The sequence below is a fragment of the Panthera tigris genome, chromosome A3, assembly GCF_018350195.1.
Source record: "Panthera tigris isolate Pti1 chromosome A3, P.tigris_Pti1_mat1.1, whole genome shotgun sequence".
Taxonomy (NCBI): Eukaryota; Metazoa; Chordata; class Mammalia; order Carnivora; family Felidae; genus Panthera; species Panthera tigris.
The window spans coordinates 90,165,568-90,187,782 of record NC_056662.1 but is presented as its reverse complement, the minus strand read 5'-3'; the positions used below and the strand labels follow the sequence as shown (position 1 = coordinate 90,187,782).

The 22,215-nt window shown below is 37.6% G+C and overlaps 1 protein-coding gene across 5 annotated transcripts in view; it reads left to right on the top strand.

The window, feature by feature from the left end:
- Positions 1 to 22,215, top strand: part of LOC102969952 (meiosis 1 associated protein) — a 70,166-nt gene that overhangs the window by 2,281 nt on the left and 45,670 nt on the right. For 3 of the 5 annotated variants that reach the window (XM_042981807.1, XM_042981806.1, XM_042981810.1), the window contains exons 2-5: positions 3,642 to 3,933; positions 14,597 to 14,656; positions 19,471 to 19,656; positions 21,400 to 21,568. In XM_042981807.1, coding sequence (XP_042837741.1) covers positions 3,694 to 3,933; positions 14,597 to 14,656; positions 19,471 to 19,656; positions 21,400 to 21,568 — 655 coding nt within the window. In that variant the 5' untranslated portion in view covers positions 3,642 to 3,693. The remainder of the gene's footprint in view (positions 1 to 3,641; positions 3,934 to 14,596; positions 14,657 to 19,470; positions 19,657 to 21,399; positions 21,569 to 22,215) is intronic. The other 2 variants (XM_042981809.1, XM_042981808.1) reach the window with 1 other exon arrangement.

Genomic DNA, 22,215 nt, shown 5'->3' with positions numbered 1-22,215 from the left:
GACATAATTGATCACTGATCATGATGAGCATCTGTTATTTATGTAGTGATTTGTGGACTGAAGAGCTAGCTGTGATTTATATTTCATGTAAGTACTCACAGTTAATATTCCACAGTAACTGAAATTTGAGCTGTGTTAATGAGGGACTGGTGTTAATGAACTAAACTCTAGCAAGATATTTGTATATATTAGAACCATCCAAACTTAGAACTGCCCATACTCTAAAATGACAAGAGTTTCAAATGTGAAGGAGGATGGAGAGAGGGAGTGGAAGCTCGTTCTGCATTAAATAAGGCCTCTGTCTGGGTGCCTGTCTATATGAATCTGTGTGTTAGTTTCAAATTCAGCATTACGTTGGTTTCATGCACTTAATTTAAAAGTACAGTTAAAATATATTACAATATTTGCTTTCTTGCTGAATACATTAGTCATTGATTTGGATTTCTAGTTCAAGATTATTTTTAATAGGTTAGCATATTCATTCACTTATTTGTTCAGCTGTCCTCGGCACATAATTGGAACTCAATAAAAAATTATTGAACAAACGCTGAGTTCCACTAACCAAAAAGGAAAGATTGAAGAGGAATAAATTCACAGATTGATTTTGGGGAACACATTTATCTATGTACTATTAGATCATTTTTAAAGATCATAAATTCTAAAGTGTTTCTGAAAATTATCATAAATAATAGGATATTTCTCTTGGACCTGGGGACATCAAAGAAGTTTTTATATTCCCTGCATTCTTTAGCTAACAGACAATTATATGGAATTATTTTAGCTCCCCAAGATGGGAACATATTTTTTTAATCTAAAAAATATTTTATGATTTTCCTAATATTCTTTTTGAAATATTTTTATTATTAAATACAACATATAGAGAGAACATTTCATAAAACATGAAAAATACAGCTTAATAATTATAAAGTGAGCACCCATGTAACCACAATAAAGTTCAGGAAATAGGGGTGCCTGGGTGGCTCAGTTGGTTGAGTGTCTGACTTCAGCTGAGGTTATGATCTCATGGTTTCTGAGTTTGAGCCCCACGTTGGGCTCTATGGTGACAGCTCAGAGCCTAGAGCATGCTTCAGATTCTGTCTCCTCCTCTGCCGCTCCCCACTTGTGCTCTGTCTCTCTGTCTCTCAAAAATAAATAAATGTAAATTTTTTTTAAAGGTCAGGAAATAGAACATTGCTAATGCCCCAGACCTCCCCTTTTGTCCCTTCTAATCATAATACCCCCCTTCCTTTCTAGAGAAAATCACTACCCTAATTTGATGATAGTCATTTCCTTGATTTTTAAGAATAATTTAGCCATTATGTACACATCCCTAAACAATATAGCTATTTGTGCTTATTTTTTTAATCTGTGTAGGGGTGCCTGGGTGGCTCAGTTGGTTGAGTGTCTAACTCTTGATATCAGCTCAAGTTGTGATCTCACAGTTGTGAGATCTAGCCCCTCACTGGGCTCTGTGCTGGGTAAGGAGCCTGCTTAAGATTCTGTCTCGCACTCCTAATGATAGAGAACAAGCTATGGGTTGATGGAGGGAGGTGGGTGAAAGATGGGCTAGATGGTGATGGGTACTAAGGAGGGCACTTGTGATGAGTACTGGGTGTTGTATGTAAGTGATGAATCGCTGAATTTTACTCCTGAAACCAATATTGTGCTGTATGTTGACTAACTAAAATTTATATTAAAAAAAGGGGGGGGGGGGCAGGGGGAGAATTCAGTGGTGAATGAAAAAAAAATTAAACATTTAAAAATAGGGGCACCTGGGTGGCTCGGTTAGGTAAGCTTCTGACTTCAGCTCAGGTCATGATCTCTCAGTCTGTGAGTTCGAGCCCTACATCAGGCTCTGTGCTGACAGCTCAGAACCTGGAGCCTGCTTCTGATTCTGTGTCTCCTTCTCTCTATGCCCCTTCCCCACTTGTACTCTGTCTCTCTTTCTCTCTTAAAAGTAAATAAACATTTTTTTAAATTTTTAAATAAAAAATGAAATAAAATCTTCCTGATGAAGAAAAAAAAAAAGATTCTCTCTCCCTCTCCTTCTGCCCTTCCCCTGCTTTCATGTACTCTCATGCCTCTCTCTCAAAATAAAATAAAATCTATGTAGACAGATTTGTACTATATGTATTCTTTGTGTCTTGCTGCTTATATTTTGTTTCTTGGAATCATCCCTGTTGTGTGTAACTATTTCATTCATTTTGATGCTACATGTGTGATGATACAAGAATTTATCCATTCTAATGTTGATTGACATTTGTGTTGTTTGCAGTTTGCACCAATTGTGAATAAGACTGTCACGAATAGCCTTTTGCTGTTATGATCTGACTTTGTTCATGTATCCCAGTGCCTGTCATTATTCACAGATTATATGATTGTGGACGAAAAATCCAAAAGGATTTACAAATAAATTATTGTAATTAGAGAGTGCAGCTGGGTTGTTAAATACAAAATCAATGTACAAAAATCAACTTTATTTCTATATATTAGCAATAAACTAACAATTAAATTTAAAAAGATGTCATATAAGTTAACATTAAAAAAATAAGATCTCTAAGAATAAAATTTAACAAAAGATGAGACCTTTTGGGAGAAACTATTAAATTATAAATTCTTTTAGATTTTCCATATACACAATCCTGTCATTTACAAATAATAACAGTTTTATTTCTTCCACTGCAATGTGTCATATTTATTTATCTTGCCTTATTGCTGCCTTCACTACAGTGTTGAAGTGGTGTTAGCAGTCTCCTAGTCAGATAGAAAGCTTTCAATATCACCATTAAGAATGATATTTGGGCATGCCTGGGTGGCTCAGTTGGTTAAGTGTCTGTCTTCAGCTTATGTCATGTTCTCACAGCTTTGAGTTCGAGCCCCGCGTCAGGCTCTCTGCTGACAGCTCAGAGACTGGAGCCTGCTTCAGATTCTGTGTCTGCCTTTCTTTCTGCCCCTCCCCAACTTGTGCTTGCTCTCTTGCACTCTCTCTCTCTCTTTCAAAAATAAATAAGAAAAGAAGGAAGGAAGGAAGGAAAGAAAGAGAAAGAAAGAAAGAAAGAAAGAAAGAAAGAAAGAAAGAAAGAAAGAAAGTTCCTACATACCAAATAAACACTGTGCTAAACACCGATAGATCAAGTTGGCAAGAAAGAAAGAAAGAAAGAAAGAGAAAGAAAGAAAGAAAGAAAGAAAGAAAGAAAGAAAGAAAGAAAGATCCTACATACCAAATAAACACTGTGCTGAACACTGATAGATCAAGTTGGCAAGTCCGGTTCTTCCCCCTTGGGAATCTCACAATGTATTGGGAGAGGCAGTCATAGAAACAAATTGTAAAAAATAGAACAATAAATGCCGATACATAAATAAAGTTTATGAGGGCAGGTAGCTTACTTTAAGACTGAAATTTGGCTTTTGTGTCACTTTTTGTTTAGTTCCACTCAGCATCTGTAAGCAGTCTCAGCCTTACGTTATAGGTAAATATCTAGATCCCTTGGGAGTTAAGATGGGATAGCCTAGAGAAACTTGACTTAATCCCCAGTCTGACTCCTTTCTGGATTTAGTCCTCTAGGACTGTGTTCATCATTTCAACCAAGCATATAATTCAGTTTTATGAAAGGCAGTGATTTCTCTTTCCTTCCCTATAGGTACAGAGAACATCCAGGTAGTGACTGCAGTTCCACCTCTGGTCTGGTTGGCATGTATCATGGGCGAAGTACTGGTAAAGGGCCCTCCACTCCCACGCAGATTTACCAGCAACCTCCAAGGCTTCTCATTGTGCATATTGCTCTACCGTCCTGGGCTCACATCTGCTCCAACCTCTGTGAGGCTCTGCAGAACTTTTTCTGTCTAGCCTGCAGCTTGATGGGCCCCAGCCGCATGTCCCTCTTCAGCTTATACATGGTACAAAATCAGCATGAATGTATCCTTCCCTTTGTGGTGAGTATATCTATATTTGATCATTTTATCCTGAAAACAACTATGAGGTTTCTGGAACAGAGATCACAGTTATTATGACTTAAAGCAGTAACTGTGCCCATTCCTCACACCCAGTACCCCACAGGCAACACAGGGAGAGCCAGATGTCATCCTGCACATGAGGGGTTTATGTAGAGGCCACTTTTAGACAATAGGTTTGAGCATGGAAATTTGATCAAGGCAGAAGAGCCCACAACAACCACCTGGCTGAATACAGTGTACAGGTCCATCAGGCAACCCACCTCAAAATATCCATAAGTCTTAACTGATCAATGGACTACTTAGAACCAGAAAAAAATAAAAATAAATTTTAAAACATTTTTTTAATGGGGTGCCTGGGTGGTTCAGTCTGTTAAGCATCCAACTGCAGCTCAGGTCATGAGGTTCTCAGGTTTGAGCACCGTGTCGGGCTCTGTGCTGACAGCTCAGAGCCTGGAACCTGCTTCATATTCTGTGTCTTCCTCTCTTTTTGCCCCTTCCCCACTTGTGCTCTCTCTCTTTCTCTCAAAAATAAATTAATTAATTTTTAAAATAAAAAAAAAAAGAACCAGGCACAGTTACCAAACAGGGAAAATTCCATATATCCTCACACCTCCTTACCATCCCCTTTTAAATACAGCCCCCACCCACTGCCTCATTGCAGTCTCTCCTTTGCTGTCTTGCCTGCTGTTCCCTTGCAGTAAACTTCTGCCCCTGGTGAATCCCTTCACCTCCTGCACCACTGGCTTCCACTCCACTGCCACCCCACATTTGGGGGGCCCTATCCAATCGAGAGAGAAACCACAGTTTATACTACAGAAGAGGAACTCCAAAATTATTAATCTGAGAGTGTAAATAAGCCACATCGTGCCCTCCTCCACTCCAGAGAGGGAGAGAAACCTTGGGATTTACAGTCCTTTGGAATGTAAGCAACTGACCCCTTTTATCCCCCTTTGAAATGTAAACACAGGGAAACAGGTCTAAATGTCTTCAGAAGTCTCTGGATAGTAAATCACCCTTTAATTTCCAAGACTTGTTCTTTAACCAGGGTTCCAGCTTTCTTTGCTCAGAAAGCCCAACTGTGAAGAAACATGAAAATATTTTCTCTACAGTTCCCCATAGGACTCCAGTGAAAAATCCCCTGAGATTTAAGAAGGCAAATGCTGGGCCAGGGGCAGTGCTTTTATGAAGCTTTCTCATACACAGATAACTGTCTCTCCTCCTCCTCCTCAAAGAAATGCACATCTTCACCTTCTCCCCTATATAAATCACTGGGATGTAAAAGACTTCAGCGGTTCTGGTGCATCCCTTTCCTGAAGTAGCCTTGCTGCTGGGAAAGTCAGAGAACGCCTAATGGAAAATCACGAGTTTTATCCCTACCTAGAGGGAATAAGACTTCCTCCCCCTAGGGTCTATGGAAACCACATTAAAGCCTGGACTCCCACCCTCCTACCCAACATAAATAGGACATCTCTCCCCTCCCTACTGAGGTGGTGTCTGAGGAGGTAGACTGAAGGCCATGTGGGAGCAGAAGTGAGGTGTGGTGTCTCTCTCAATCAGAAGGGGGCCCCCAAATGTGGCGTGACAATCTGGTGAAAGGATTCACCAGAGGCAGAACAAAGGAGATAGAAGTTTATTGAATACACCACAAGGGAGCAGCAAGCAGGATAGTAAAGGGGAGACTGCAATAGGCAGTAGGTGGAGACTGTATTTAAAATGGGAAGGTAAGGGAGCGCCTGGGTGGCTCAGTCGGTTGAGCATCCAACTTTGGCTCAGGTCATGATCTTGCAGCTCGTGAGTTTGAGCCCCTGTCGGGCTCTATGATGACGGCTCAGAGCCTGGAGCCTGCTTCAGATTCTGTGTCCCCCTCTCTGCCCCACCCCTTCTTGTGCTCTGTCTCTCTCTCTTTCAAAAATGAATAAACATTTTTAAATGGGAAGGTAAGGAGGTATGGGGATTATGGAATTTTCCCCTTTTTGGTAACTGTGCCTGGTTCTCAGTAGCCTATTGGTCAGTTAGAGCTTATGGACATTTCGAGGTGGGTTGCCTGATGGGCTGGTCTGTAATCAGCCAGAGGGTTGGGGTCACTGTGGGCCCTTTGCCTTAATCTACATTCCATTGCTCAAGCCTCTTGCCCCAAACTGGCCTCTACATGAGGTACCTTTTAGCTTCCAAGGCAGCGTGATGTCACTGAAGACCTAGTGAAAAGCAAGGACTTATATGCCCATCTGACGGTAATTTAGCTTCCCCATTCCAGGGTGTCAATGGGAGCCATGTAGAAAGCCAGAACTTCCACTCTCACCCAGAAGTAACAAGGCACCCTCCCTTCTGGGCTGTAATCAGAAGCCACCTGGCAATAATTATGTGGAAACCTCACTCTCCTCATTAGCACAGTATTAGGGTGGGGGGTGGGGGTGCTGCTAAAGCAAAAGTTTAAATAAGATCTAGAGTCCTCTAATACCCAAAATGTCCAGAATACAATAAAAAGTCACTTATTATATCAAGAACCAGGAAAATCTCAACTTGAATGAGGATGCAACAGACACCAACACTGAGATGACACAGATGTTGGAATTAGCTGAAAAAGACTTTGAAGCAGCCGTCGTAAAAATGCTTCAGCAAGCAGTTATGAACGTACTCGGACAGATGGAAAAATAGAAAGTCTCACCAAAGAAAAAGAATAAAGAACCAAATAGGGGCACCTCAGAGGCTCAGTTCGTTAAGCATCCAACTCTTAACTTTGGCTCAGGTCATGATCTCACAGTTTGTGAGTTTGAGCCCTGCATCAGGCTCCATGCTGACAATGCAGAGCCTGCTTAGGACCTCTCCAGGACCCTCTCTGTCCCTTTCTCTCTGCTCCTCTCCCCCCCAAAAATAAATAAACTTTTAAAAAAAGAAGAAGAACCAAATATACATTTTAGAACTGAAAAATACAGTAACTGAAATTTAAAAAACAAAAATCTTCAGTGGATGGTCTCAACAACAGAATGGAGAGGACAGAGAAAAGAATCAACGAGCATGAAGATAAATAGAAATTACCCAATCTGAGTAACAGAAAACAGACTTTAAAAAATGAACAAAGCCTCAGGGACTTGTGAGACTGTAACAAAAGATCTAACCTTTGTGCCATCAGAGTTCAAGAGGAAAGGGGAAGGATGGAGCTGAAAAAAAATATTCAAAGACATAATCACCGAAATTTTCCCAAATTTGGCAAAAGTTATAAACCTAAAGATTCAAGAAGCTGGTGAGCCCCGAACAGGATAAATGTAAATAAATTGTTCTAAGATACATCATAATTTAAACTTATAAAAACTAAAGGCAAACTCTTCAAAGAGCACTGACATCTTACTTATAAAGAAAAAAATAAGGAACAGTAGTTTTTTTCATCAGAAACCAAGGAGGCCAGAGGAAGTGTCACATTTTTCAAATGCTAAAAGAAAACTGTTAACCCAGAACTCTGTATCCAGTGAAAATATCCTTAAGGAATGAAACAGAAATCTAGATATTCTCAGATGAAAGAAAGCTAAGACAATTTGTCATTAGCAGATCTATTTTAACAGAATGCCTAAAGGAAGTCATTGAAACAGAAAATATAAAAGAAAGAGTCTTGGAATATCCAGAAGGAAGAAAGAACAACAGAAAGAATAAAATACAGATAAATACAATAGACTTTCTGTTGAGATTTCTAAATTATATTTGACAGTTAAAGAAAAACTTACAATATTGTCTGATATGGTGTTAATGTATATAGAGGAAATACTTAAAACAATTGCATTATAAACAGGAAAGTAAAGAGACTTTCTACATAAAGAATGTGTATAATGTAGTACTTCAGAGAAACCACTTAAAAATCTATGCAAAAACACTCAAGCACTAAAGATAAATCAAAATGGGAATATAAAAAAATGTTTAAAAAATTTAAGTAACCCACAGTAAGATAGATAAAACAGAGAAACAAAAACTGAGGAAACAAAGAAATAAAAAAATTGGCAGGCTAAAACATACCAATAATTACATTAAATGAAAATAGTCTAAATATATCAATTAAAAGAAATAGATTTCCAGAGTGGGGGAAAAATGACCCACCTATATATCCTATTTATAACAAAGTCACATCAATTATAATAAAAGTAGGTGGAAAGTTGTGGAACCTGGGTGGCTCAGTCGGTGGAGCGCCTGACTTAAGCTCATGTCATGATATCGCGGTCCATGGGTTCGAGCCCCGCATCAGGCTCTGTGCTGACATCTCAGAGCCTGGAGCCTGCTTCAGATTCTATGTCTCCCTCTCTCTCTACTCTGTCTCTCTCTTTCTCTTTCTCTTTCTCTCAACAGCAAACATGAAAAAAAAAAATTTTTTTTAAGTAGGTGGAAAGTATAAGGATGAAAAAAGATATACCCTGATACATTAATCGGAGCAAAGCAGAAATGGCTGTATTAATATATCAAATAAAGTAGACTTTACCAAGGAATATCAGGTATAGAAAGGAATATTAAATGATGATAAAAGAGTCAAACCAAGAAGAAGACATAGCAATATCATGTGTGTACACACTAAGCAATTGAGCTATAAAATACATGAAACAAAAACTGATAGAACTGAAATAAGAAATAGACAAATCCACAATGATAGTTGGAGACTTTGAATGTCCTTCTCTTGACAATTGATGGAACAACTAGAAAGAAAGTCAATGAGGATGTAGAAAAATATTAACCAATAGGATCTAATCAACATTTATAGACTACTCCACTCAACAGTACCGGAATACACATTCTTTTCAAGCACCCACAGAACACTTGATCAAAATAGACCATATCCTTGGCCATAAAAGAAACTTCAACAAATTTGAAAGAATTGAAGTTATACACAGTTTGTTCACTGCCCAGGACAAAATCAAACTAGACAGAAACATGGAGTGCCTGGGAGGTTCAGTGGGTTGAGTGTCTGACTGATTTATGCTCAGGTCATGACCCCATTGTCATGGGACCCAGCTCCACCTCAAGCTCTGTGCTGAGCATGGAAGCTGCTTAAGATTCTCTCTCTCTGTTCCTCTGCCCCTCTCCCTCACTCATGCGCTCACTCTCTCTCTCTCTCTCTCATGAATTAATTAATTAATAGCAAAAACTTAACAGTAAAATCTCCAGGGGCACCTGGGTTGCTCAGTCGGTTAAGCATTTGACTCTTGATTTCAGCTCAGGCCATGTTCTCATGGTTTGTGAGTTCAAGCCCCACACATAGAGCTCTGTGCTGACAGCCTGGAGCCTACTTGGGATTCTCTGCCTCCTTCTCTCTCTGCCTCTCTCTCTCTCTCAAAAATAAATGAACAAAACAAAAAAAAAAAACAGAAACCAGTAAAGTCTCCAAACACTTGGAAACTGATCAACATATTTCTTGATAACTCATGGATCAAAGAAGGAATGTCAAAGGAAAATTTTAAAATACACTGAATTGCATGAAAATTTAAATACACATCAAAATTTGTGAAATCCAGCTAAAGCAGTGCTGAGAAGAACATTTATAGCATTAAATGCTTACATTAGAAAAGGAAAAATTTCAAATCAGTAACATAAGATCCCATCTCAGGAAACTTAGAAAAGGAGTAGCAAAATAAACCCAAAGCAAGCTGAAGGTAGGAAGTAGTAAAGAACATAAATGAATGAAATTGAAAACAGAAAATTGGTGAAATAAACAGCTGATTCTTCAAAATGATCAAGAACTTTGACAAACCTCTAGCAAGATGTGAATCTACAGGTGTGATAATGTGGTATAAAACTCAATTTAAACATTATACCAAGGTCAGTTTCTTGGTTTTACAATTGTGCTATAGTTATATAATATGTAACCACTGGAAGAAACTGGGGGAAGGGTACACAGGACCTCTCTGTACAATTTTGCAACTTTCTGTGGATCTATAATTATTTCAAAATAAAAAGCTAAAGAGAAACAAAGATCATTTTACATCCTCACTAGAATGTCTATCCTTAAAAAGACAGGCAATACTGACAGGCAATACCAAGTGTTGGTGAGAATGGAGAGAAACTACAACCCTCATTCATTGCTGACAGGAAGGTAAAATGATAACAACCACTTTAGAAAATATAGTTTGTCAATGTCTTAAAAAATTTAGATATACACCTTCTATATAACCCAACAGTTCCACCTTAGAATCTACCCAACAGAAATGAAAATATGTCCACACAAATACATTTACATGAATGTTCATGGCAGCATTATTCCTAATAGCCCCAAATTGGAACAGAATGTCTGTTAACTAATGAATGGATAAACAAAATGTATAATTCTCTATAATCCAGTAATGATATTCCTCCTAGCACACTGGGGACACAGTGAGAATGATAATGATGTTACAGCCATGTGGCATGTATGTTGCTCTGTTGTGCCATTTTCCTTGTGCATGTCTTTCCTGTGATCACTTTTGGCTTTATCCAACTTCTGTCCAGCAACAGGGGTAGATAAAAGTAGAGAGTGATCTAGAAGGGCAAATGGAGTATATCCAGCATAGGAGGCTTTTTGAGAGATGAGCTCATGTCCCAAAGGTTAAAGGATTCTTTTTCCCTTTCTCAAGTGACTATGTTATATGCCTCAGGCACTCCTCAGTACATTTAGCCCTAGATAAATCCCATGATCCTTTCATCACTCCATTAAGAAACGCAGACCTTTCTATTCTAAAAACCCCTGACTGGTAACTCAGAAAAATTGCAAGGCAAAAACCCTGCCAAAAAAAGCAGTAAATTCAACCCTGGATAAAAGGTCAAGAAAATTACTGGAATAACATCATTACCTTATGTATAAAACAATCCGGTCTTTGTTTAAGGAAAAATGTTACCTTAAATCCTCTGTCTCTAACCTATATAAGTATCTAATATTTTCTATCTGCAAAGTTAGCTCAAAATATAATGGTGAAAGAGGTAGGAAATCTTGCCCAAGATGAATACCTCAATATACTCCTCATATTTAATTTCTGAGTATAATCAAATAACCCTGAACCTTTTATAAGGAATAATGACAGAGGAATCATAATTAAAATATTAGAACTCCTTTTATATCCATTGTGCCCTTAATATAAATAATCTGACCAAAATGATTAATCTCCTCTTAAAGCAGAATTTCAGAAAAATTCCCTTACAGTGAGTATCTTACCAATTCTTTTTATTTTTTCATTAGAACAAAGGAATTATTTAAATCATGTGTGATCTACAGTGGAATTTTAGGACAAATAGGGTCTAATTTGGCTATCGCATTTATTTCCTCATTCTTTATAGCTGACATTCAAATGAAATTATTTAAAAGTGGCAAATAATAGGGATATATTACATCAAACAGTATAAAAGTAATCTCCAGTAAAGATAATAAAATAAACTATAATTGAGTGCTACAGGAGAGGAAAGGGAAGAGTAAGAAAAGGAAATATATAAATTTTGTCATTGTTTATAATGAAGATTTTTGTCATTGTTCATTAATGGATAGTACTAAAGAAATAAGGGAATTATATAAACATGTAGTTATAAAAACTAAAACAAATACAAACATTTCTAATTAGGACAATAAAGGCTTATATAGAACAAAAAATTATACAGTAAGATGCAAGAGAACTTTTTATGGTATCTTAGACCTGAGAGAGTGATCTCAAGAAAGGATAAACTTGAAAAGTGGACTCCTTTCCCAAGGCTGGAATTCGGATCCAGTTGGAGTGAGTATAGTTGCAGCTCACTTGATGCCGAGAAGTTCACTGGTTTTCCCAAGCCAGAGCTGGTCCATGGTTACTGCAATCCTCCATGTGTAGGTGAACTATAATCAATGACTGGTGCACAGTGTGCAGAGTGGAGATGACAGGATGCCTAGAGCAGACAGTGTCCGTGTGGAAAGAGCAGCATCACTGGGAGGGTCACAGGAGACAGATCTCTGAGGTGAAAGATGGAGTGGGGCATTAGTGCAGGCAGGAGGCCTGAAGCATGGCTCCATGCCAAGAGGACGGCTGAAAGGTGATCACCAAGCCACGGCTAGGTGGTTGTCAGTGTCTTAGCTCAGGCTGTCATAACAAAATACTGTAGACTAGATGGCTTAAACAGTACACATTTATTTTCTCAAAATCTGGGAGGCTAGAAGTCCAAAATCAGGGTGCTAACATGGCCAGGTTCTGGTGAGAGCCCTCTTCTGCCTTACAAAGAGTAGATACTTGCTGTGTGATCAGATAGCCTTTCCTCAGTGCATGCATGTGAAGAGAGAGAGCTCTGGTGTCCTTCCTCTTCTTATAAGGGCACTAATCCCATCATGGAGACTGCATCCTCATGACCTCATCTAAAGCTAATTACCTCCTAAAAGCCTCACTTTTAAATGCCACCACATTGGGAATTAGGGCTTGAATATATGAATTTTAAGGGAATGTAACATTCAGTCTGTAACATCAGGGTTCTGCAAGTTCCGGCCCATGTGTGGAGCACTATCAGATGTACTCACACCCCATCACTTTCAGCAGGAAAGTGTCTTCCTCCTGCAGTGTTCTTCCAGTGCTCTCTACTCAAATGTTTAACATCATGGTCCATGTAAGGAGAAATGTTTAAAGGGATTCTGTCCATTATTGCAGAGGTATATTGAAGGGTGAATTGGATCTGAGAGGCAACGTGTTGATAATTAGCTCACAGAGCAAGGGGGAAAATATCAGAGGAAGAAAGGCTTTTCTAACAATAACACAAAACCCCAAATTCCAAAAATAAAAGATTAATAAAATTCAGCTGTATAAAATGGAAAATATGTGCTTGGCAAAAAAACAAACAAACAGTACTACATAATCAATAAGGTAATAGAATCAATAATCAATAGAAAATGAGAAATGATATATGTGATAGTTTTCAGAAAAGGAAATGTAGATGGCCCTTCAGCATATCAAAATATGTCCAATGTCACTTAACAAAAGGAAAAGTTAAAAGTACATTGAGATGCTATTATTTTTCACCTGTATGATTTCCAGAGATATTTTTTAAGTTAATAACTTACTATTCATGAGGTTTTAAAGAAACAGGCACACTTACATGCCATTTATGGGTGTATAAATTAACACAATTTCTATGGTGGGCAATTTGATGACAGTATCATACCCTTTAACCTAACAAGTCTGCTTTAGGAACTTATCCTACAGATATATTTTCATATGTGAAAAAATGATTTAAGTATTATCATTTCAGCACTGTTTGCAGTAGCAAAAGATTGAAAGTGATCTAATGTCAATAGGGAATTGGTTAAATAAAATTATGTTCCATTCATTAATGGAACACTCTGTAGCTATAAAAATTAAGACACTTTTTATCTATTGAATGAAATGATTGTCCAAGTATACTATGTAACAAAATCAAGATACAAAAGACTATCATAGTTTCTTTTATTTTGGTAAGAAGAAAATTATCCTTTATATTTTCTTTCATGTAAAGAAAAAATCTCTGGGAAGATACCCAACAAGGTAGCAATGTTGATTACCTCCAGGAAACCACTGGTTAGCTGAAGGGTAAGAGTGGAAAGGTAATTTTTTTTCCACATATCATTTTATAACCCTTAAATTTTGAACCAGGTGCATGTATTATATACAGAAAATTTTAAATTAAGATATTAAAAATATCTTTGTGCTGATAAAATGCAATGTATGCATAGAGATTCTATGTAAATTTTTAATAAAAAGTTGTACTTGATAAAAAGATTTTTGAAAATCACTGACTTAAAGTATATTCTAATTTTTTCATCTGACTTCCAATGAGACATCAGTCTGAGTTATCCTAAACTGCCTAGAGCAAGGAGAACACACTGGTACTAGATCTAGGAAAAGAACATCCTCTAGGCACATTTGTACCACTAGTCTACACAAAGCTGAAAGAAATGCAGTGAGGATCCATCAGTCCTTACCCATTTATCCCAGCATCCACCTCTCTGTGCAAAGCCCGTCTAACTGAATCAGGGTCTCCACTCTGCACCTTGAAACCACCCAGACATATAAGACAGAGAACTTGAGTTTGTGATGTAATAGATAATAACTCCAAACAATATTGTAGGCAACTTCAGTACCTGATTCTCTGGACCACATTTCAACTCAGCAACTTCCTAAAGCACATTTAAATCTTCCACAATGGTAATCCCAAAGTTTCCATCCAAGGAAGGGGGAGGAGGAGGTGTGACATTTGACTGCTCACATTACAGACTGCAGGTAATTTGCTCAGAGGCACCAGGCCTCATCTTCCTACCACCTATTTTCTCCCTCTTTATCTAACAGCTCCCTATAGGTCCCTGACCTAATCTTTTGGATTTGGAACTCAAGTCAAAACAATTTACACTGTTGCTGTATAGAATGTTGCCTAGGCAATTCATGAGGAAAAAGAGCTAAGAATATGAGACTTTCTGTAGAATTCATCAGTCTATTATCAACATTTGATGTACAGAAACTGTTTCTCAACCAAGCTATATGAGCTCTTCACATTCTAGACAATTAATGTTTCTGCAAAACCTGCATTTTAAAATCACTTCCAGAATCAAAGTGAGTTCCTGAGAGATCAGATTCCATTTTCAAGGGATATAGATATAATGCATAGATATGTTTTAGCCTACTTTCTGTTTAGCTTGTTTCTAAATGATGTTGTCTTTTAGAAAAATTGGGTGCATGGCCTCCTGCTACAGCAAGTTATCAACCAGGAGAGTTCTCAAGCAGTAAGTGGCCCTATTATTTGGTTAATGTAAGAAAGAACGGCTTAATTCCCAATATTTCCAAAACCATTGCATTTGGCAGAATTTTCCAATACAAAATAGGCAATATTTTCAGAACTTTTTGGAAGATCATTTCCCTTCCCTAAAGATTATTGTATCCCCCTTGCAGAACTATCAGGAGGTCATCCTAGTAAAAAAAAATTTTAATTACAGGAAACAAGCTTTTTGTTTCAGTTTTCAAAATAAAAATGCAGGAGTGCCTGGATGACTCAGTCCGTTAAGCACCTGACTCTTGGTTTCGGTTTAGGTCATAATCTCATGGTTTGTGGATTTGAGCACTGCCTCCGGCTCTGCGCTCATGGCCACAGAGGCTGCTTGGGATTCTTTCTCTCCCTCTCTCTCTCTGCCCCTCCCCTGCTCTCTCTCTCTCTCTCTCTCAAAGATAAATAAATATACTTTAAAAAAATTGGGGGTGCCTGGGTGGCTCAATCAGTTAAGCATCTGAGTCTTGATTTTGGCTCAGGTCATGATCTCATGGTTCCTGAGTTTGAGCCCCACACTGGGCTCTATGCTGACAGCAAGGAGTCTGCTTAGGGGTTATCTCTCTCCCTCTCTCTGTCCCTCGCCTGTTGCATGTGTGTGCGCTCTCTCGCTCTCTTAAAAAATTTTTTTAAGTGTTTATTTATTTTCAAGAGACAGAGAGAGCATGAACAGGGGAGAGGTAGAGAGAGAGGGAGATACAGAATCTGAAGCAGGTTCCAGGCTCCAAGCTGTCAGCACAGAGCCCGACACGGGCTTAAACTTAGGGACCACGAGATCATGACCTGAGCCAAAGTCAGATGCTTAACTGACTGAGCCACCCAGGTGCCCCCAAAAAACAAAATTTTTTAAAGAGAACTACAGGCCAGTATCCCTCATGAACATTGATGCAAAAATTCTCAATAAAAAACTAGCAAATTGAATCCAGCAGTACATTAAAGAATCATTCACCATGACCAAGTGGGATTTATTCTTGGGCTACAAGGGTGGTTCAGTATTTGTAAATCAATCAACATGATGCACCATATTAATAAAAGAAAGGATAAAAATCATATGATCCTTTCAGTTGATTCAGAAAAAGCATTTGACAAAGCACAACATCCATCCATGATGAAAACCCTCAACAAAGTAAGATTAGAGGGAACAAATCTCAACATAATAAAGGCCATATATGAAAAGCCCACAGCTAATAATCTCAATGGGGAAAAACAGATCTTTTCATTTGTGGTCAGGAGCAAGACAGGGATGTCCACTCTCACCACTGTTATTTAACATAGTTCTGAAAGTTCTAGCTTCAGCATTTAGACAACAAAAAGAAATAAAAGGTATACAAATTGACAAGGAATAAATCAAACTTTCACTATTTGCAGATGACATAATACTTTATATAGAAAACCCAAAATACTCACCAAAAAACTGCTAGAACTGATACACAAATTTTGTAAAGTTGCAGGACACAACATACCAAAATCAAACATATCAATTTCAGCATACCAAAATCTATTGCATTTCAATACAAATAATGAAGCAACAGAAGGAGAAATCAAGGAATCAATCCCATTTTATTGAAACCAAGTGCACTCAATCCCAATTACACCAAAAACCATAAGATACCTAGGAATAAATCTAACCAAAGAGATAAATAGATCTGTACTCTGAAAACTATAAAACATGGTTGAAAGAAATTGAAGATGACACAAAACAATGGAAAGACATTCCATGCTCATGGATTGGAAAAACAAATTTTAAAATGCCTATATTACCCAAAGCAATCTACATATTTAATGCAATCCCTATCAAAATACCACCAGTAGTTTTCATGGAGCTAGAAGAAACAGTCTTAAAATGTGTATGGAACCACAAAAGATCCCAAATAGCCAAAGTAATCTTTAAAAAGAGAAGAAAACTGGAGGCATTACAAGTCCAGACTTCCAGTTATATTATAAACTTGTAGTGATCAAGACAGTGTATGGTACTGGCACAAAAACAAACACATGGATCAATGAAACAGAATAGAAAACTCAGAAATGAACCCACAACTATGTGGACAATTAATCTTTGACAAAGTTGGAAAGAATATCCAATGGAAAAAAGATAGTCTCTTCAACAAATGGTGTTGGGAAAACTGGCCAGCAACATGCAAAAGAATGAAACTGGACCACTCTCTTATACCATACACAAAAATAAATTCAAATGGATGAAAGACCTAAATGTGAGACGGGAAACCATCAAAATCCTGGAGGAGAACACAGGCAGTAACCTCTTTGACATTGGCTGTAACAATTTCTTACTGTATGTGTCTCCTGAAACAAGGGAAACAAAAGAAAAACTAAACTACTGGGATGTCATCAAAATAAAAAGCTTCTGCACAGTGAAAGAAACAATCAACAAAACTAAAAGGTAGCCTTTGGAGTGGGAGAAGATATTTGCAAATTGCATATCTGATAAAGGGTTAGTATCCAAAATATATAATGAACTTATTAACAAATTCAACGCCCAAAAAACAGTGGGCAGAAAATTAAGCAATGGGCAGAAGACATGAATAAACATTTTTCCAAAGAAGACATGCAGGTGGCTTACAGAACATGAAAAAATGCTCAACATCACTCATCATCATGGAAATACAAATCAAAACTACAATGATATATCACCTCACACCAATGAGAATAGCTAAAATGAATGACACAGGAAACAACAAGTGTTGGTGAGGATGCAGAGAAAGGGAAACCCTCTTACACTGTTGGTGGTATGCAAACTGGTGCATCCATTCTGGAAAACACTATGGAGCCTCCTCAACAAGTTAAAAATAGAACTACAATCCAGCAATTGCACTACTAGGTATTTACCCAAGGATACAAAAATGCAGATTCAAAGGGGAGCATGCACCCTGACATTTATAGCAGCATTATCAATAATAGCCAAACTACGGAAAGAGCCCAAATGTCCATCAACTGATGAATGCAGAGAGAATTTGTGGTGTGTGTGTATATATAATATAATATAATATAATATAATATAATATAATATAATATAATATAATATAATATAATATATAATGGAATATTACTCAGCCATCAAAAAGGATGAGATCTTGCCACTTTCAACAGTGTGGATGGAGCTAGAGACTATTATGCTAAGTGAAATTAAGTCAGTCAGAGAAAGACAAATACTATGATTTCACCTATTTGTGGAAAATAAGAAACGAAACAGATGAACATAGTGGGGGAAAAAGAGAGAGAGGCAAACCATAAAACAGAGTTTTAACCATAGAGAACAAACTGAGGCTTGCTGGACGGGAGGTGGGCAGGGGTTGGGGGAGTTAAACAGGTGAAGGGGATTAAGGAGGGTATTTGTGATGAGTATGGGTGTTATATGTAAGTTATGAATCATTAAGTTCTCTTGAAACTAATATTACACTATATGTTAACTAACTGGAATTTAAGTAAAAACTTGGAATGAATGAATGAATGAACGAATCATTCATCAGATTCTTTTAGGGGGTACGTGAAAAGAAATTCTTGAAGGCCTCTGATCTATACCTATGGTCTCATTTGTTCTCATTGCTTTCTTGAGTAGGTTTCTTATCTTCCCATCTAAATTGCAAGCTCTTTTTGTGTAACCATTTCATCCTGTTTCTTGTGTTTTCCCCAGAAACTCAGGGAGAGGAGCATATTCACAAAGTAAGCAGCTGTGGAATTGAGTGAGGGAGGGGTTGACTTAAGCAGTCTTTGTACCCTGACAGTATTGCAGCTCATGCTTATATATTTTATGTGCATTTTGCAAATATTGCTCAGTTCTGCTCTTTGTCAGGAAGGTTTCCTTATCCCAAGTAATCATTTTTCTGCACCCAACCCCCACCTGCTATTGATGCTTGGAATTCAAATAATGTTACAAATTTTCATTCCACATTTATTCAAAATGTATATACATCCTTAGGAAAGGTAACAGATTATATATATTATTATATATATTATATATATTATATATATTACATATTAATATATTAATATGTAATATATAATTATATATAATATAATAATATAATATAATATATATTAATATATTAATTATATATTATAAATATATAATATATATAATTATATTCTATATTATATATTATATAATTATAAATATATAATTATATTAATATTGTATATTATATATATTATATTATGTATTATATATATTATATATATATAAAAAGTTGATAGCAACTTTTTATAAAGGGGGGTGAGGAGAACCAAGAGGTTTACCTGTTGGCTCCTTGAGCTGACTGCAGACTGAGCCAAGCACCTCTTCTTTACTGAAGTGATCCTGAGGAGCAGACTGGGTAGGACCTTATCAGTTCTGAAATGATCAACCACATCAGAATCCTCATTTCTGGGAAGTAGAGAAGCTCCCAGTGCCTAGAAATGAAGATAATGTTTGAGAGTGACCCTGCTAGTCCTCCAGTTTGCAGACCACCCCAAAGTTAAACTCAGCAGTCACAACTAAACTTTCCTTTGGGTGAGTGAATGAGTTCCAACACTTCCTTTCCTGTTTCTGGTAACTCCATGTAATCAAAGCCCTTTGGCTACAAATTTTCTTTTCTCTGGTGTATGGAAGATTTTAGTGCAGTGCCTGGAATATAGTAGGCACTGAGTAGATATTGGTCAAATAAGCAGGTTTCAGGAAGGGAAGAGACCCCTGAGGAGTAATTAGTAATTAAGTTAGACTGCCAATTAATCTGGAACCTGGGCCACTAAAGATGTGCATCTTTCATTCATTTTTCTCTGCAGCAAGTGAAAGGGAACTTTGCTAGGCTGCAGGCCTGCATCTCAGAACTCCGCACGTTGCAGAAAGAAGGCTGTTTCAGACCACACAGCACTTCTCTGCAGCTGGCAGTAGAGGATGGGCTCCAGCAGTTCAAACAGTACACCAGACACGTGGCCACAGGTGCAGCTCTGAGCTACACTTCCCTGGAGGTAAGAGATCCTGGCCTTAGGACTCTAAGCCCATTTCAGTCCCTCTGGATGCTTCATTATTTGTCATCCTTATATTTTTCTCTGTTTCATACACTTCGAAGGTAATTTTCAAGGCTAGATTTTCATCTCCCTGCAGGCAGAGATATGTTCCATTTTTCCTCTAGCCTGTGCAATTCTTAATACAGAGCTAGGCATAGAGAGGGACGCTAAAAATATGGGCTCACATGAATTATAATGAAAACTGAAATCAAAATAAAATCTGAATATGCCGTCTGCCTCTGGATTTTTGGAACTTATGAAGCAATTGCTAAACTGGCTAGATCAGTGTCTATATTTATATTTACTGGGCATCCTTAAGAATTTATAATTGGGGTGCCTGGGTGGCTCAGTCGGTTAAGCGGCCGGCTTCGGCTCAGGTCATGATCTCGCGGTCCGTGAGTTCGAGCCCCGCGTCGGGCTCTGTGCTGACAGCTCAGAGCCTGGAGCCTGTTTCAGATTCTGTGTCTCCCTCTCTCTGACCCTCCCCCATTCATGCTTTGTCTCTCTCTGTCTCAAAAATAAATAAACGTTAAAAAAAAATTTTTTTTTTAAATAAAAATAAAAATAAAAAAAAAGAATTTATAATTGATGGGATGCTTGGGTGGCTCAGTGGGTTAAGTGTCCATCTCTTCTTCTCAGCTCAGTTCTTGATCCCAGGGTCATGAGTTCAAGCTCTGCATTGGGCTCTGTGCTAGGTGTGAAGCCTACTTAAAAAAAAAAAAAAAAAAAAAAAAGAATTTACAGTTGTTGTTAGTCAAATCTTGGCATCTAATTGAATAAATTTTCTTAGACTTAGCAAATGTGCAAATTTAAAGACTGCTAAAATTATAGTGCAGACTAAGATAATCTTAAAAATATATAAGTAAGTCATGCCTCAATACTCCACTGGGTGGGTGAGTGCTGTTAGTTAAAAACACATTCAGTCTCCAAAAACAGCAAGCATCAAACAGATGAGTTTAAAAAATAGCTGCTTTTATCTGCATTCTTCTTCTTTAATTAAAAATGTCTAAGCACCAAAAAAAAAAAGTCCAAGTACAAAAGAGAATTGTATATATTTAATATTTGCCTTCCAGATTTTAAAATTCAAGACAAAACTGCTAATGAAAACATATAGTATATTCATTCAGGTGGAATAAAATATTCAGATTATACACAAACACCTCAATATTCCTTCAGGTTAGCTATACTGATCTAGAGTAAGTACATTTTAGAGTTGAGAGCAAAAGAAACAGTTTACCTGTATCCAGGTTGAACAAGGAGAGAAGTCTGTGTGGAAGCACCACCATGAGAAAGAAGCATTGAGACTCTCTGATATTTAATACACACTTAGTGATTGGAATTTAAGGATTTTCTTTCCTTTGTTACCTTATAACATTAAAGCATTTTTAGCATGAGAGACGCTGCCAGTGCTTCAAGCAATTTTAAAAAACTAAAACAGGGATGACTTCTCACTGGTCACTTTCTGGGGTAGGTCCCACCTGTTTGGAAGGGTCCTGTGAGGATTTGTCCCACCAGATCTCTCCCACCACAATCTGGTAAATGAAATTTGATTCTTAAGTTGCCATGAAACCCTCTTCTTTGTCTTAAAGACAATAGCCACTGCCAAAGTTTTCTGCTGTGTTTATCCTTCATATGTGATCTATTATATCCTTCAGTCTGTACATCAGGGAAAGTAGATACATTGATTCTTGAATTTATTTCCAGATTACTGTTCTGACTTCTCAGCCTGGAAAAGAGGTGGCCAAACAATTGGAGGAAGGATTGAAAGATACAGACCTAGTAAGGGTCAGGAGACTTCAGGTGGTTGAGATCACAGAGGGAGTCCTAGAGTGTATGGACTCAGTATCCCCTGTTGAAGAGCCTAGCAGCGATGGTAAGAATGAAAGGAAAAGGTAAAAAGAATTTTAATAAGTAGTCAGGAAGATTATTTTCCATGGTCTTTTTGTTCTTCAATGAAAAGAAACCAACAGACTTCACTACAGTTCAGACAAGTGTTTCCAGGTGTATATATAGACCTATACATACTAAATATATATTAAGTATGTATTTACTATTCTAATGGGATCACGCTATATGTAATATTCTATAACCTTCTTTGTGTGTTGGACAGCTATCTGTGTTAGTATCTGTAGATCTGTCTTATTTTTTACTGGCTGCATGATTTTTTTTGTGTGGTTGGACCATAGTTTGTTTAATCACTTATTAACAAACAATTTGGTTTGTTACACTTTGCTATTATAACCAATGCTGAATGAACAGATTTATACACAGGGCTGGCTTCATAGGTTTATGAGCACACAGTCACACAGGGCCGTGCATTCAGAAAGACCCTATGCTTAGGATTTAATGCTCTTTGGTTGCTCTCTTGAATTTCTTCATAATTTTATCTTTGGATTTATATTTTATAAGTTAAGTTTGATAGAACAATGGAGGATGTGCCAGGGGATTAGAGTCTCAGCTCACACACACCCTGCCTCCTGCATCCTTCCCACCTCCCCATGATAGGGTTCTTAGTTGCCA